The 13,308-nt window shown below is 36.9% G+C and overlaps 1 protein-coding gene and 1 long non-coding RNA gene across 5 annotated transcripts in view; one reads left to right on the plus strand and one right to left on the minus strand.

The window, feature by feature from the left end:
- LOC136819057 (mucin-2-like) overlaps positions 1 to 13,308 on the plus strand; it is a 33,471-nt gene that overhangs the window by 7,965 nt on the left and 12,198 nt on the right. For 3 of the 4 annotated variants that reach the window (XM_067075222.1, XM_067075224.1, XM_067075225.1), the window contains exons 2-6: positions 3,906 to 3,995; positions 11,240 to 11,272; positions 12,708 to 12,749; positions 12,967 to 13,014; positions 13,144 to 13,194. In XM_067075222.1, coding sequence (XP_066931323.1) covers positions 3,906 to 3,995; positions 11,240 to 11,272; positions 12,708 to 12,749; positions 12,967 to 13,014; positions 13,144 to 13,194 — 264 coding nt within the window. Of the gene's footprint in view, positions 1 to 3,900; positions 3,996 to 11,239; positions 11,273 to 12,707; positions 12,750 to 12,966; positions 13,015 to 13,143; positions 13,195 to 13,308 lie in introns of all 4 variants that reach the window. The other variant, XM_067075223.1, reaches the window with a different exon arrangement.
- LOC136819061 (uncharacterized) lies at positions 6,670 to 7,513 on the minus strand. Its single transcript, XR_010848389.1, has 3 exons — positions 7,309 to 7,513; positions 7,024 to 7,119; positions 6,670 to 6,692 (listed from the first exon to the last, which is right to left on the minus strand). It is a non-coding gene; the product is annotated as an uncharacterized lncRNA (long non-coding RNA).

The raw sequence follows: 13,308 nt of genomic DNA on the forward strand, positions 1-13,308 counted from the left end.
TTTCGTCGCGGCTGGCGACCGTTCCTTTTGATTTTTCAAATCCGACACAGATTTTTTACAAACATATCACTATGAGAATCCAGTAAAGGATACTAAAACACGATTCCTGCGTAAATTTGAGCAAGATCGGAGAAATTTTCACAGTGTTATAACTGAAAATGATATTTTTTGGACTTTGTCGTAATTTCATTGACTGGGGCGACCGTTCCTTTTGAACATTTTTCAAACGCGAAACAGGTTTTTTCCAAATACAACACTATTTATTACATACACACTATTGAACCATTTTATTTGGTTTATCCTACTCTTCTCCAAGTATTATCCCAGCAGAAAAAATAATGCTTAGCTAAAAACCTGTGGCTTAATGGGATAAACTTTTGCGGGGATTAAATTTTGCTGATTTTGCGGATTTCGCAGATTTGGGTGTCATCCGCGAAATTAAGTCTCAATGGAAATTTGGAAAGGCCTCATCCGCGAAATATTTCTAAACAAAACTCAAAATTTGTCAAACAAATACTTTTTGAATGTTTACTGGCATCAAAGAAGTGCTATTAATGTGTATTTCAACAACCAAAATGCACGATTTGACAGTTAAGTCACAAAATGGTGAAAATATTGCCACCCGCGAAATTAAGTCCCTGCAAAATTTTTAAATTTCGCGGGTAGGCCCAATCGTGAAATTAAATCCTCGCGAAAGTTTATCCCATTAACGAAATTTTATCCGGACAATCAAGTCAACGGCGCATCATTGCTTCGCTATTGGCAAGTTTAGAAATAAATAAATTTATAAGAACTTGGAAATATTGACTTCTAAATGTTTATCTCCTTTAGCTCCAATTTTGAACTTTTTAGTTGAGGATGAGTGGGCAGGGGATGGGCTTGGTTATTTAAGCAAGAAAGTGCATGTGTAATCACTTAGAAGAGCTAAACTTCCAGCTGGTTTATTTATTCGTTAAGATTATTTCTCATACTCACTCTGCAATAGATTTATTGCTTTGCTTTCTGATCTGTTCTGATTAGTAGTTTGTGGGCAACGTTTGAACACAACTAACTCGACAAGCTCATCTTTCACGTCTTTTAATCGGGTGGAGACAAAACGCAGAACGGCGGAATGCCGGAATGCCGGAACCGGAATAGCTGTTCCGGCCGGAATAGCTATTCCGCGGAATATGATTTTTTTATTTTTTTTTTATTTTTTGTAATAGCTATTCCGCGGAATGTGATTTTTTATTTTAATAATAATCTTTCTCTTTTATCACCCCTGAGGGTATATCTATGTACATAATCATCCATAATAATCACCCATTACCACCCATAATCACCCATAATCACCTATAATCAGCAATCGGCTACCTCATTGGCTGTTTTTCGTATATAAAGAAATGCACTTGTGCACTCGCTTGTAAAGTCATTCTAATACACCTTTCCCGGGGTGTTGTTTGGGATTTTATGTTTGAGTGTTTCCCTTAGATATAACTAAGATAGAACTAGATTAATTATACCTCACGGAAAATTTGACCGGCTAAAAACGCCGTACGACCCGGCAATCGTCTGTACGGGGACGTCCTGCAGCGTACCTTGCGCGGCCCGTAGCCCGGCGACCGGAAACAGTGGAGTGATGAAATTTGGCATGCTCCCCCCCTTCGATATCCTTGACGTCTCCAGAAAGTTTCAAGTCGTGAGACTTACCCAGTCCGGCGCTAGGGGAGGGGGTCATTCACGGTCCCGTACGGGTCCTTTACGGTCTCATAGCGCCCTTCCGTCAACTTTTCAGGACTTCAGACCTATTTTTTCGGAATCTACACCCAAAAAAACATGAAACATCAAAACCTGGATAAAAATTTTAAAGGTGACTTTGACCCGCTTCGATCCGGGGATCCCTCGTACGTGAAACCAACGCTTTAAACCACGGGACCAACTTCTAGCCGTGCAATATTGAAAATTTTCAGCGATATGATACCTTCGTTAGCTTGTCTTGGCCCAGAGCTCAATAGGGACCCCTCAGACATATTTTTTTAGACTTGGCTGAAGGTGTACGTCAGCACCAAGTGGTTCACGAGTTGTATAAACGTCCCACTTGAGGCCTCTACAGCCCTCCATATACAGCCAGGCCTCGTTTTCATGTAATTAATTATATCTTAGTTATATGTAAGGGAAACACTCAAACATAAAATCCCAAAGGACATCCCGGGAAAGGTGTATTAAAGGTAGCCGATTGCTGATTATAGGTGATTATGGAAAAAAATATATAATCATATTCCGCGGAATACATAATATAAAAAAAAATCATTATTCCGCGGAATAGCTATTCCGGCCGGAACAGCTATTCCGGTTCCGGCATTCCGTCGTTCCGCCGTTCAGCGTTTTGTCTATACCCCTTTTAATCTCTAAAGCCGGAGCTTCCAGCGCAGCTGGTTTATTTACCTTTTTCTACGGCACAGATTAGTACCTTTTCCCCATGTGCGCTAGGCTGCTGGCATCCACTAACGGATTCGTGCTCCTTATAGAGGATGCTTAATAAGCTATATTTCCTTTGTCCAGAGATTTGCCGCCTTTAGCCGATATACGGCTAAAGACATTTTTAGCTGGCGAGTGTCTACAAATATAACATTACGTAATGTTTAAATTTTCTGTGAGGCACCAAATCATAGATTGGAAAATATATTTGGATTTTGAAAAAAAAGTAGGCGGAAGGAAGTTTGCTTGTTTTTCTTCCTCCTTTCTTGTTTAATGTGGAGATTATGTAAAAGATGAGAAATTAGATTTATTGAATTTAAGTGCCCTGATGTATCTTCTGTGTGCACCAACAAAATTTTGCTTCATAAAACTACATTTTGATGCTTTAATTTGGACTTGCATGAGTGTATAATTTTTTACCACACTGGATTCGTTGATCACTTTGGCTCCAGATAATTGTTTTGTCAGTTCTACAGATATGTTGCAGATTATTTCAAGGTATTCTAGTTATGTATATACAGTACATTTTGGGGGTCATATTGAATATTTCTGACATTACTTCTTTATGATTCTACAAAAGGGAGTGTTGTTGTTCCTTCAACAAGGGCCTTTAAACCTTTAAATGTTAAAACAAACAAAGAACTTTTCTTCAGCATTGGCATTTCACTTTTTAATACTGTGTAGCCTTTGTATCTTTTCAGGTACTTAGCTTCAATTCTTTGAAGAGATTGGAGTGTTTCTGGTTGTTTTCTTTCACTTTTGTGTTCATATTTGTATTTTTTGAGCTTCGACCGAAGAGCTGATGGAAAAGCTTTGATAAATTTACAGACCAGATATCTTATAAAAGCAAAAGTCAAAAATAAATCTACAGACTGTACATAATGCGCGCATCAGATTGTTTTTTTATCTTTTTTTTGTTTTGTTTTTCTGGTCTGGGATTCGAATTTCAAATGTAAACATTCCATTGAAAACGTTCGAAACGATCGTTTTTGCGCGCACATAAATGTCAATCAATGGTAGATCATTAAGCAGACCTATACTACCTGTGGTTTTGTAGAGGTCTGCGATTCAGACTACATGTGCGCAGGACCATGTGCGCATCGTCGAATGTCGAATCTCTTCACAAGGAAACAAACTAAATCAGTTCTTTAGTTTAGGGTTATGTAAGTATACTTTTTACCTGGTGCATGTTTTTTTAAGGCTTGATAAGTAGCAAGATGCAAGACAGGGATAATCAAATTTGTTTAATATTTCATCAACATATTCCTCTTACAGTGTGGGGACTACAAAATGCTAGTGACGTTTTTGTAGTCCCAATACTGTATGGTCCTGCGAGGAAAACCTCTTAATTTCAAATTTTATGTTTCAATTTTCTTGGCTAAATGGAATATAAAAGAAATTGATTATTCTTTAACCTAAGGGATAAATTTGAAATTTATTTAGTACAGCCAGCAAATGCAAAATGCCACGAAACAGAGGAAGAACAGATACATTGGCGCGCCCAGGTGGAAGATTTCGGGAAATGGTTAATATGAACGGTAAGCTTCTTCTCTTCTTCTTGATCTTGGATGCTTTTTGTTTGATTTGATAATCTGCTACTACGAAGCCCAACACTGAATACACCTTTCCTGTAATTCAAATTTTGCAAGGGGAAGATTTGTCCTGCTGGCCTGCATCGCTGTGTTTAAAAAGGTTTGGGGGAGGTGAACAAATCTGTCTTGCTGGAGATTGTTTAGGGAAAGTCAATTTTATGTGCTAACACTTATGGATGCTCGATTTTGTGTGGAATGAAATTTAAAGTTCAAAAACCACCTAGCTAAGCAAATTCAAGCGAAAACCAGCTTACCGTAGACCATTTTTTTAAGATAACGTCATTATACCTCCAATAATTAAGCGCTGAAAGATTACGTAATAAAGTTCCCTGAAAGCAAAGGATTAGCCGCACGCTGAGTTTTTATCTGCACAGTTGTTACCTATACAAGTGTCCGTGGAATAATCCGTCCGCCTAATCATTAGGCTCTTGGCTAATCGCCCGTGTAAGAAGCACAACTGACGTCATCAAGCTGCATTCAGTTACCCTTGCATCTGTTTCTATCCGTTTTAACATAACATTAAACTTCGCTGGATCGACGGATCAATGGATCGTTAAATCGTTCGATAGATTGACGGATCAGTGGCTCAACGGATCGATGGATCAAAGGATCGACGGATCGACGGATCGACGGATCGATAGATCGACGGATCAAGGATCGACGGATCGACGGATCATTGGATCAACGGATCATTGGATCAACGGATCAAGGATCGACGGATCAATGGATCGACGGATCGATGGATCAATGGATCGATGGACCGACGGATCAACGGATCAAGGATCGACGGATCGATGGATCAATGGATCGATGGATCGACGGATCAATGGATCAATGGATCGATGGATCGACGGATCGATGGATCGATGGATCGACGGATCAATGGATCGATGGATCAACGGATCGATGGATCAACGGATCAATGGATCAATGGATCGACGGATCAATGAATCGACGGATCGATGGATCGATGAACCGACGAATCGATGGATCAATGGATCAATGGATCGACGGATCATTGGATCAATGGATAGATGGATCGAATAAGGAACTCGTGTAACTTATGTAACATATGGCATGAAATAATAAAAAAATAAGCATGAAAAATACTTTTCAAAGGTATATAACACTCAATGGTTTGGAACAAATGTCAAATTTTGGGAAAATGGTGATGTCATTTTAACACCTTCCATCGTGTTTTACACACATTGAGTTCAGTACATTTTCAGACATTTTCGTAAGCAAAAAAGTTGTTCAGTGTAAAAAATCCTTTCCAACGGTATATAATGGTATTTAGTATGCCTAAACCATTATTTTATCGACGATTGTTGACGACAGTTTCCTGATCTTTAAACGACCTTCAGAAATGCATGTTTTTTTATGACTATCTAAATGGATTACATGCAAACATCAAATTTACCATCGAGGAGGAGACTAACGGTATGCTACCACTTTTGGACGCTAAAGTGACCAAGGCTGATGGTAAATTCCTAAAGAATACGTATTATAAGCCTACTCACCACCATGGGCTGTACACAAATTGGTACAGTTTTGCCGACCAAAAATACAAAATAAATCTGGTGAAAAACTTGTTTTCTCGAGTTTGGAAAATCTGCTCAAACGAAAAGATCTTTGATGCAGACTGTGACGTCATAATAGACAATTTGAAAAAGAATCGCTTTCCGGAGCCTCTTTTACGTGCTATCCATAAAAACTTTGTTGCGAAAATGAAAGTTGACTCTTCTGATTCTGTTGAGGAAACTGCCTTAACTGTCCAGAGAAAATGTGTGAAAATGTATCTTCCATTTTTCGGAAATGACTGCTCAAATAAAATGAACCAATCTTGAGAAAAGCTAATAATTAAGTAATCGGAAATGTGCTTATAAAAAGAGAGATTAGATTTGGCCCTTTTTCTTATAAAAAACACGTTTAGCAACCAAAATTTCATGCCTGAATACAACTTTTCTTTCACTTTACGATATCATGAGCAAACAAACATTATCCCAGCCGGCAAAAAAACGTTTAAAAAACGTTTAAAAAACGTTTTTCACAACGTTTGGAAAACGTTTTTTTCAGGTTGTATTTGTCGCATTTTACAACGTTTTTTCACAACGTCAAAAAAACGTTTTTCAAACGTTTATAGATTACGTTTTTGCAAGACGTTTAAAAAACGTTGTTTCAACGTTTTCTTCTAGCTACTTGAAGGACGTCTTTTTGGAACGAATTATGGACGTCTCTAGGACGTTTCCGGGAAGTCTTAATTTTATTAATTTCGGTATGGTACGTTTCTGAGACGACTTAAAAACGTCTTTAAAAGTTATTTTAGATTAGTTTGAACACGTCTCTAAGACGTTCTTTGCCAAAATAACTCCTATTCATTGCACTATTATGATAAAGACCGTACACACATTTGAATTTTCTTTGAATGCTCTTTTCTATACAATTTTCTGGGTATGAAAATCTACAATCAGTATAAATTAAACGTAATGAAATCAAAAATTTGATGTTCTTTCTCTTCCGTCCTTCCTTTCTGGCATCTTTGTGATAATCATTCCAAACGTTTCCAGTATGATTTGTTATTCGAAGTGTTAAAAACGATATCTTGATTGCGATTTCTTTGGTTTCCTTCACACATTTGCGATCCTGACAAAATAACAGACAAATAGTAAATTTGATGTTTAAAGATTTTTTAGCTGCGGTTGTGACGTTGAAAACTATTTTTTCTTTCCACGGGAAAAAGAATGCTCCAGAAGGATAAAGAAAAAATTTCTTAAATTTCATGGCCAAACTTTATGTTTCACGAAATGTATTCTACCAAGGACTTTGCTAAATTATTGTCGTTGAGACAGGGGTGTTTTCAAGTCAAATTTCAGTAGTTTGAAGTACCAAGCTCACTCAGTGATGCAGGGGTATTCGCAAGAAATTAGCATAGTTTTGGAAAGATATTATTAAAGTCTTGTTACATTTCACCTACCTTTACTAGCATATTTTCGGTACTTTCTGCTGGCGACCACACAAAGTCAGCAGGATAGTCGCAATAAGGAAACCAATAATACACTCCAGCTTGAATCTGAGGGAAAAGAAGCTAAAATAAAAAGTTTTAACATAAAGTTTACTGAAGATAATGTAATTTTTCCAGGGTTTGCTCTCAAAAATAAATATCATCAGAAATTGAAACCTAAAATAAGCTACACCGATAAAGCCTCTAAGAATTAACTTAAATATCAAAAGCATTTTCAGTTTAATGTAAACTACTTACATTATCTAGTTGATTTTTGTAAGAGAACCAGCTTCTTCCAGTCTTCGTGCATGAAACATCCAACTTTTACAGAACCTTTACTTTGTTTAATTTTTGTTTTGAACTACAAGTTATTTCGAATTCGAACGTTTGAACGTTCGAACGTTCGAAAGCTGTCCAGAAAAGAAGCCATTCCATTGTTAACTCGGCGGACGATGGGGGCGGCGAGTGGATGGGACGGGGAGCGGGTGCGTGGTTTTTTAATTTGGAAAGGACACCATTTGGAAAGGGCGTGACAGAGAGAATCTACGGGTGGGCGATCTTACGAGGTATTCAAACAGGGAGTGGGCGTTTTATTAAAATATATTTAACGCTTAAAGAGAAGTCAATAAAGTAATAGAGAAAAAGATATATAGAATATCTTTCCTATATCTCAGAGCAGGTAGGTAAAGTCTCAGAAATTTTCTCGGGATAAAAGCTGAGAGTCAATGAGGTTATATTTATATATTGCAAAAATAAATCTTGGGCACTACACTTTCGTCTCAAAAAAACGCTTTATAGACGTTTAAAAAACGTTGATCAAAATCACGTTTAAATCAAGTTTAGAAAAAACGTTTATTAAACGTTGTTAGCAAAACCTTTGAAAAACGTTTGGATTATAACGTTTCAACAACGTTTTATAAACGTTATGAGATAACGCGTTTTCTCTACAACGTTGAAAAAACGTTTTTAAAACGTTTTTTGGCAACGCGTTTTTTCACAACGTAATTTAAACCTAAAAAAAACGTTTTGAAAACGTTGTGTGCCGGCTGGGATATAACGTCAAAAAATGGAGTAATTTGGTTTAGAACATTAATCTATGCTTATAAATAGTGATTCTTATAGATAAAAATGCGTTTTTTGAGCCAAAAATTTTGTGAAAATCTGCTTCAGCCATACTAACCATACTTTACCCATGATAACACTCTGCTTACATGCAAAAAAATATAAAAAATTAATGATACAATTTTTCACAAAATCCAAAGAACCCTTTTTTTAGCCGTTTTTTGGCTGAAATTTACCCAAAAAAAATTTTTCCGGAAAATCGGGCTCCATCACATTTTGGCCACCACCATTTTACACCTTTGTACCAAAAATCAAAAGATTCCTATGATTCAATCCTGAGAAAAGTTGGTAACAGACGAACGGACGAACGAACGGACGAACAAAGGTTAATTTATAGGACCTCCAGGTAGGTCCAAAAATGTAAGATATACCATCGAATAGAGTCTAAAATTTTGAACGAGAAAATGTACAGCAACTTGCTTCTTACTTCAAAATACTAACGCAATTACGGCGTTTCAAAGCTTTTAAAATTACGGTAAAATGCGAAACTTGGAATTTACGTCAAAATCAGTACTTAACGTCAAAAAAGTCTAAAAACTGCAAATGCAGGTCTCAATTTATCGACTCCACGAAAATCGAAATCTAATGGGCACCTTGACTTTGATATATTTTGAAAGCTGATGCATCAGCGCACTTTTCTATACCCCTTTTATCGACTTATCTGCAACCTAGCGGTCAGCAGTAAAGAAATTGTAAAAAAATCGAAGAAAAACCACTTCTCAAAACTTCTTAAATCCTCAAAATGATCGGTTTATCGTCGTTATATTTTGCTGAATTCGGTTTTTTATTCAAGGATACGATGTAAAGTATCAGTCCGACTAATCAAAAGTCTTCCAAAGCGTGTTTGTGACTTGTTACTGATTTACTTGATTTACATCAGACCTGCATTCTGTGACGCACCTACATTCTGTGGGCCAGGGACTGAATATGTATAATAAATGTTGACGATTGATTTTAACTGTTTTTAATGTTTTTATATCTATTTACTTTAATTTTAGACCTGAAGATGGATAATAATCCGAAATAGATTGTCAAAAAATAAAATAAGAAATTGTTGGTACAAATCTCATCACAAAAAATAATAATTTAAGAAATTGTGAATTATGACGTCATAATTTGATGACGTCATAAATCGTAAAATCGGACAAATGATGCATCTTGCTAATAGCTAACTTTTTCAAACAAAAATAAATTAAAAAAAATATTGACGTCAGCAAAAATCAGCAAAAATCAGCAAAAATCGATTTTTCGCAAAATTTGCTGACGTCATCATTTTTTTCGAAAAAAATGTTGAGTTCTTCAATACAAATAAAGAGGAAAATGAAAAAGGATTTTATATTTAGTTGATTTAGTTTAGATTTTCTGATCAATCTAAAAATCGATGTTTCTATATTGAAAAAAAACCTCAGTCACCTTTAACGCACCCACTCGCTGACAACAATTGACGTTTTTCTAATAGCTAAATCGAATTTGTGACCGACCCTTAACATATGCCATAGCGGATATAAACAATTATCGTTCCAGCTTAAAAAAATTCTAGAGCCTATGCTAATGAACATATCTAATAAGGCCCCCACTTTGTTGCACCCACTTTTGGACGCGTGCCATATAAGTTACACGATGAGATCATCCTTCGATCCATCGATCCATTGGTCCAATGATTCGTCGATCTGTTGATCTGTTGATTTGATCCATCGATCCGTTGATCCTTTGATCAATCGATCCCGCAGATCTATAAAGGCCGAAGGGCTGGATATGCAACTTTAAGCTTTCTCCAGCAAAAAAAAAGTGAAGCACAAATTTGACTTTTAAATTTCGTGCGTGCCGGTGGATAGGATCTAGTATTTTAATTGTTTTCGGAGCACGACATCAAAAAAAGTGGTCGGCAAACGCTATTTCGCATCCTTCAAACCGGTGAAATTGCATATTTTAGTCACGTGACTTTGGTAGAAAATCCTTCCAAACCTAGCTTCACTTTTCAATAAAAGTAGTCATTTATCTAGCCCCCTTCAGGGGCTTTTCAGATCTGTGGTCGATCCGTCGATCCATTGATCCATTGATCCATTGATCCGTTGATCCATCGATCCATTGATCCGTCGATCCATTGATCCGTCGATCCATTGATCCGTCGATCCATTGATCTGTCGATCCTTGATCCGTTGATCCGTTGATCTATTGATCCGTTGATCCGTCGATCCTTGATCCATTGATCCATTGATCCATTGATCCATTGATCCGTTGATCCATCGATCCGTTGATCTGTCGATCCATTGATCCATCGATCCGTCGATCCATTGATCCGTTGATCCGTTGATCCATCGATCCATTGATCCGTCGATCCTTGATCCGTTGATCCGTTGATCCATTGATCCATTGATCCGTCGATCCATCGATCCTTTGATCCGTCGATCCGTCGATCCTTTGATCCATCGATCCGTCAATCTATCGAACGATTTAACGATCCATTGATCCGTCGATCCAGCGAAGTTTAATGTTATGTTAAAACGGATAGAAACAGATGCAAGGGTAACTGAATGCAGCTTGATGACGTCAGTTGTGCTTCTTACACGGGTGATTAGCCAGGCTCTTGGACTTTACAACCTAATGATTGTATGACGTGTACTTTTTAGCTTGCTGTACGGAAACTTGTATTGGTAACAGCCATGCAGATAAAAACTCAGCGCAGGGCTGATCATCTGCTTTCAGGGAATTTCATTACATAATCTTTCCGCGCTTAATTATTGGAGGTATAATGGTGTCGTCTTTAAAAAATGGTCTATTAAAAAAACAGTATAGAGCAAATCTGGAGTCCCGCAATGGGAAAGGATGGTGTATAGAAATATTTTAGAAATATACTTTAAACTTGCCGACCAAAAATTTTCTTATCATTCTATCCTAGCATAGAAAATTTTTTTGGTCTAAAAATCAAAAAGAAACTGAAAATTTCAAAAATCAACAAAATACTTTTTTTTTTTCTGACCGACCAACCCTCCTACAAAATCTAGTGTCGGGTTACGACAAACCAACATTTTTTACTAAAGATTATATCTAAATTTAATGTTTTTAGGGAATACATTACCTACAACAACAACAGTTACCAGTAAGTTGCGTTTAAAGTGGCCTTTTTTTTTAATAATACAACCCTGCCAGGACAGTCCGGTGCTTGAACTGCCAGTGTCAGGTGCTGAATTTTCTAAATTTTCGAAAAAACCCAACAATCGGCACCTGACACCGCCTTCGGGGCGTTGGGCGGTTCTCCGCCCTGTATTTTCTCTGTCACTTTTATCCACGTGACTGCGTTGAGTTTGGTGATCACCTGCTTATGCCTCGTAGTAAAAAGTGCCTAATGGTGCCGTTTTAGTTATACATTAATTTAGGTTACGTAAGTGTAACCACGAATAATCTGGAAATCATGAACCGCGCTCGTTTTTCAACCCCTCAAATTTATTTTTCTGCGACACAAGCAAATTGTCACAAGCAATCAATCTGAACTGAACTACCCTGTATTTATTTATTATATTATTGCCAATTTTTATCGTACTTATTGAGTCGTTGGATTGGACTGAATATATATTGGAAAACCCTTTTCTGCAAACTGGGCAACAGCCAGGTGCTTTTCAGCGGTGCTGAGCCTGAGCACCCGACAATTTAACACCCAACTGTCGGGTTGCAAAATTTCTAAATTTCAGCACCCCACTGTCGGGTACGTCGGCAGGGTCGTGCTATAGTAGGGGGAAATTTGTAAAATCTCGATTTTTTTAGTCAAAGCACTTGTTATACATTTTTGGAAAGCTAAGGGGTAGGGGAATCAAAATAACTTGGGTGCCAATTTTGTTTCGGACACTTTGGTGTGATTTTCGGACAAATACGACGGTCTCGGGCAAAATCATAGGGTGAAAAATTAGTGAAAATTTTAGCTTGAGAAAACGGAGACCTGTTGTATATTTTTGGAAAGCTCTCAAAAAATTAAGATTAGTGATATATTGCGAGTATAGGTGATTTCAGTACCTAACTCGAGATATTGAGCTTCCGAAAGCGCAAAAACTGGACAAAATAGCTGTTTCTGGCTGAAAAACACTGAAAAACACTGTTTTTAAGGATTAATATCTCGAGGTAGGTAAAGAAATCACCTATACTCGCAATATATCACTAATCTTAATTTTTTGAGAGCTTTCCAAAAATATATAACAGGTCTCCGTTTTCTCAAGCTGAAATTTTCATTAATTTTTCACCCTATGATTTTTGCCCGAGACCGTCGTATTTGTCCAAAAATCACACCAAAGTGTCCGCAACAAAATTGGCACCCAAGTTATTTTGATTCCCCTACCCCTTAGCTTTCCAAAAATGTATAACAAGTGCTTTGACTAAAAAAATCGAGCGACCTCAAAAAAACGAACAAATTTCCCCCTACTACTAATACTATGCACTGAGAAAGGGATAATCAAACAATTTCTTATATTTTACCTCTTTATTTTTCAACATTTTGAATCTAGTTGCTATTAAAACCTGATGATATTTTCATATTTCACCTTCAGCTACTTACAGACCAAGAATATGTCTAACCAATTCTGGCTCATGTAAGTTAAATCTCTAGGTCATTCTTTATTGAGACAGACAGTTTGAAATGGAGACCAAAAGCAACTTGTGTAAAATTACTGGGGGACAAAAACTAACTTTCAACTTTCTATCAGTAATCAAGGAACTAAAGATTGCCATGAAACTACTTTGTTACCCTAATTTATTTTTCTTATTGCTTATACTGATTGAATGATAGTATATTGCTTTCTATTCTAGCAACCTTCACTCCATTGGGCCTACCACCAATGGTGGCAAGAACTTTAGGTAATATTACCCCATTCTCATTTTATACTTTGCAGGGATTTAAAAAAATGAAAACAGCAAAAAATCAAATACAATTTTAAAGCATAATGCTTCCTCCGAATTAAAATTATTTCAATTTTCTGTTGATAGCTCATCCACTGCCCAGACCACCACCTCATCAAGTTGGCTTACCCTCCAACAGTAAGTAAACAACCTTTTACAGTAACTTTAAAATTATAAATTTTAAAATTACTATTGTACTTATTCTTTTTTTATGGTTCAGTGACTTGATCTAGAAAGTTAGAAAAATAACTA

This window comes from Clytia hemisphaerica, unplaced genomic scaffold, assembly GCF_902728285.1.
Source record: "Clytia hemisphaerica strain Z4C2 unplaced genomic scaffold, Clytia hemisphaerica genome assembly, whole genome shotgun sequence".
NCBI classification, from domain to species: Eukaryota; Metazoa; Cnidaria; class Hydrozoa; order Leptothecata; family Clytiidae; genus Clytia; species Clytia hemisphaerica.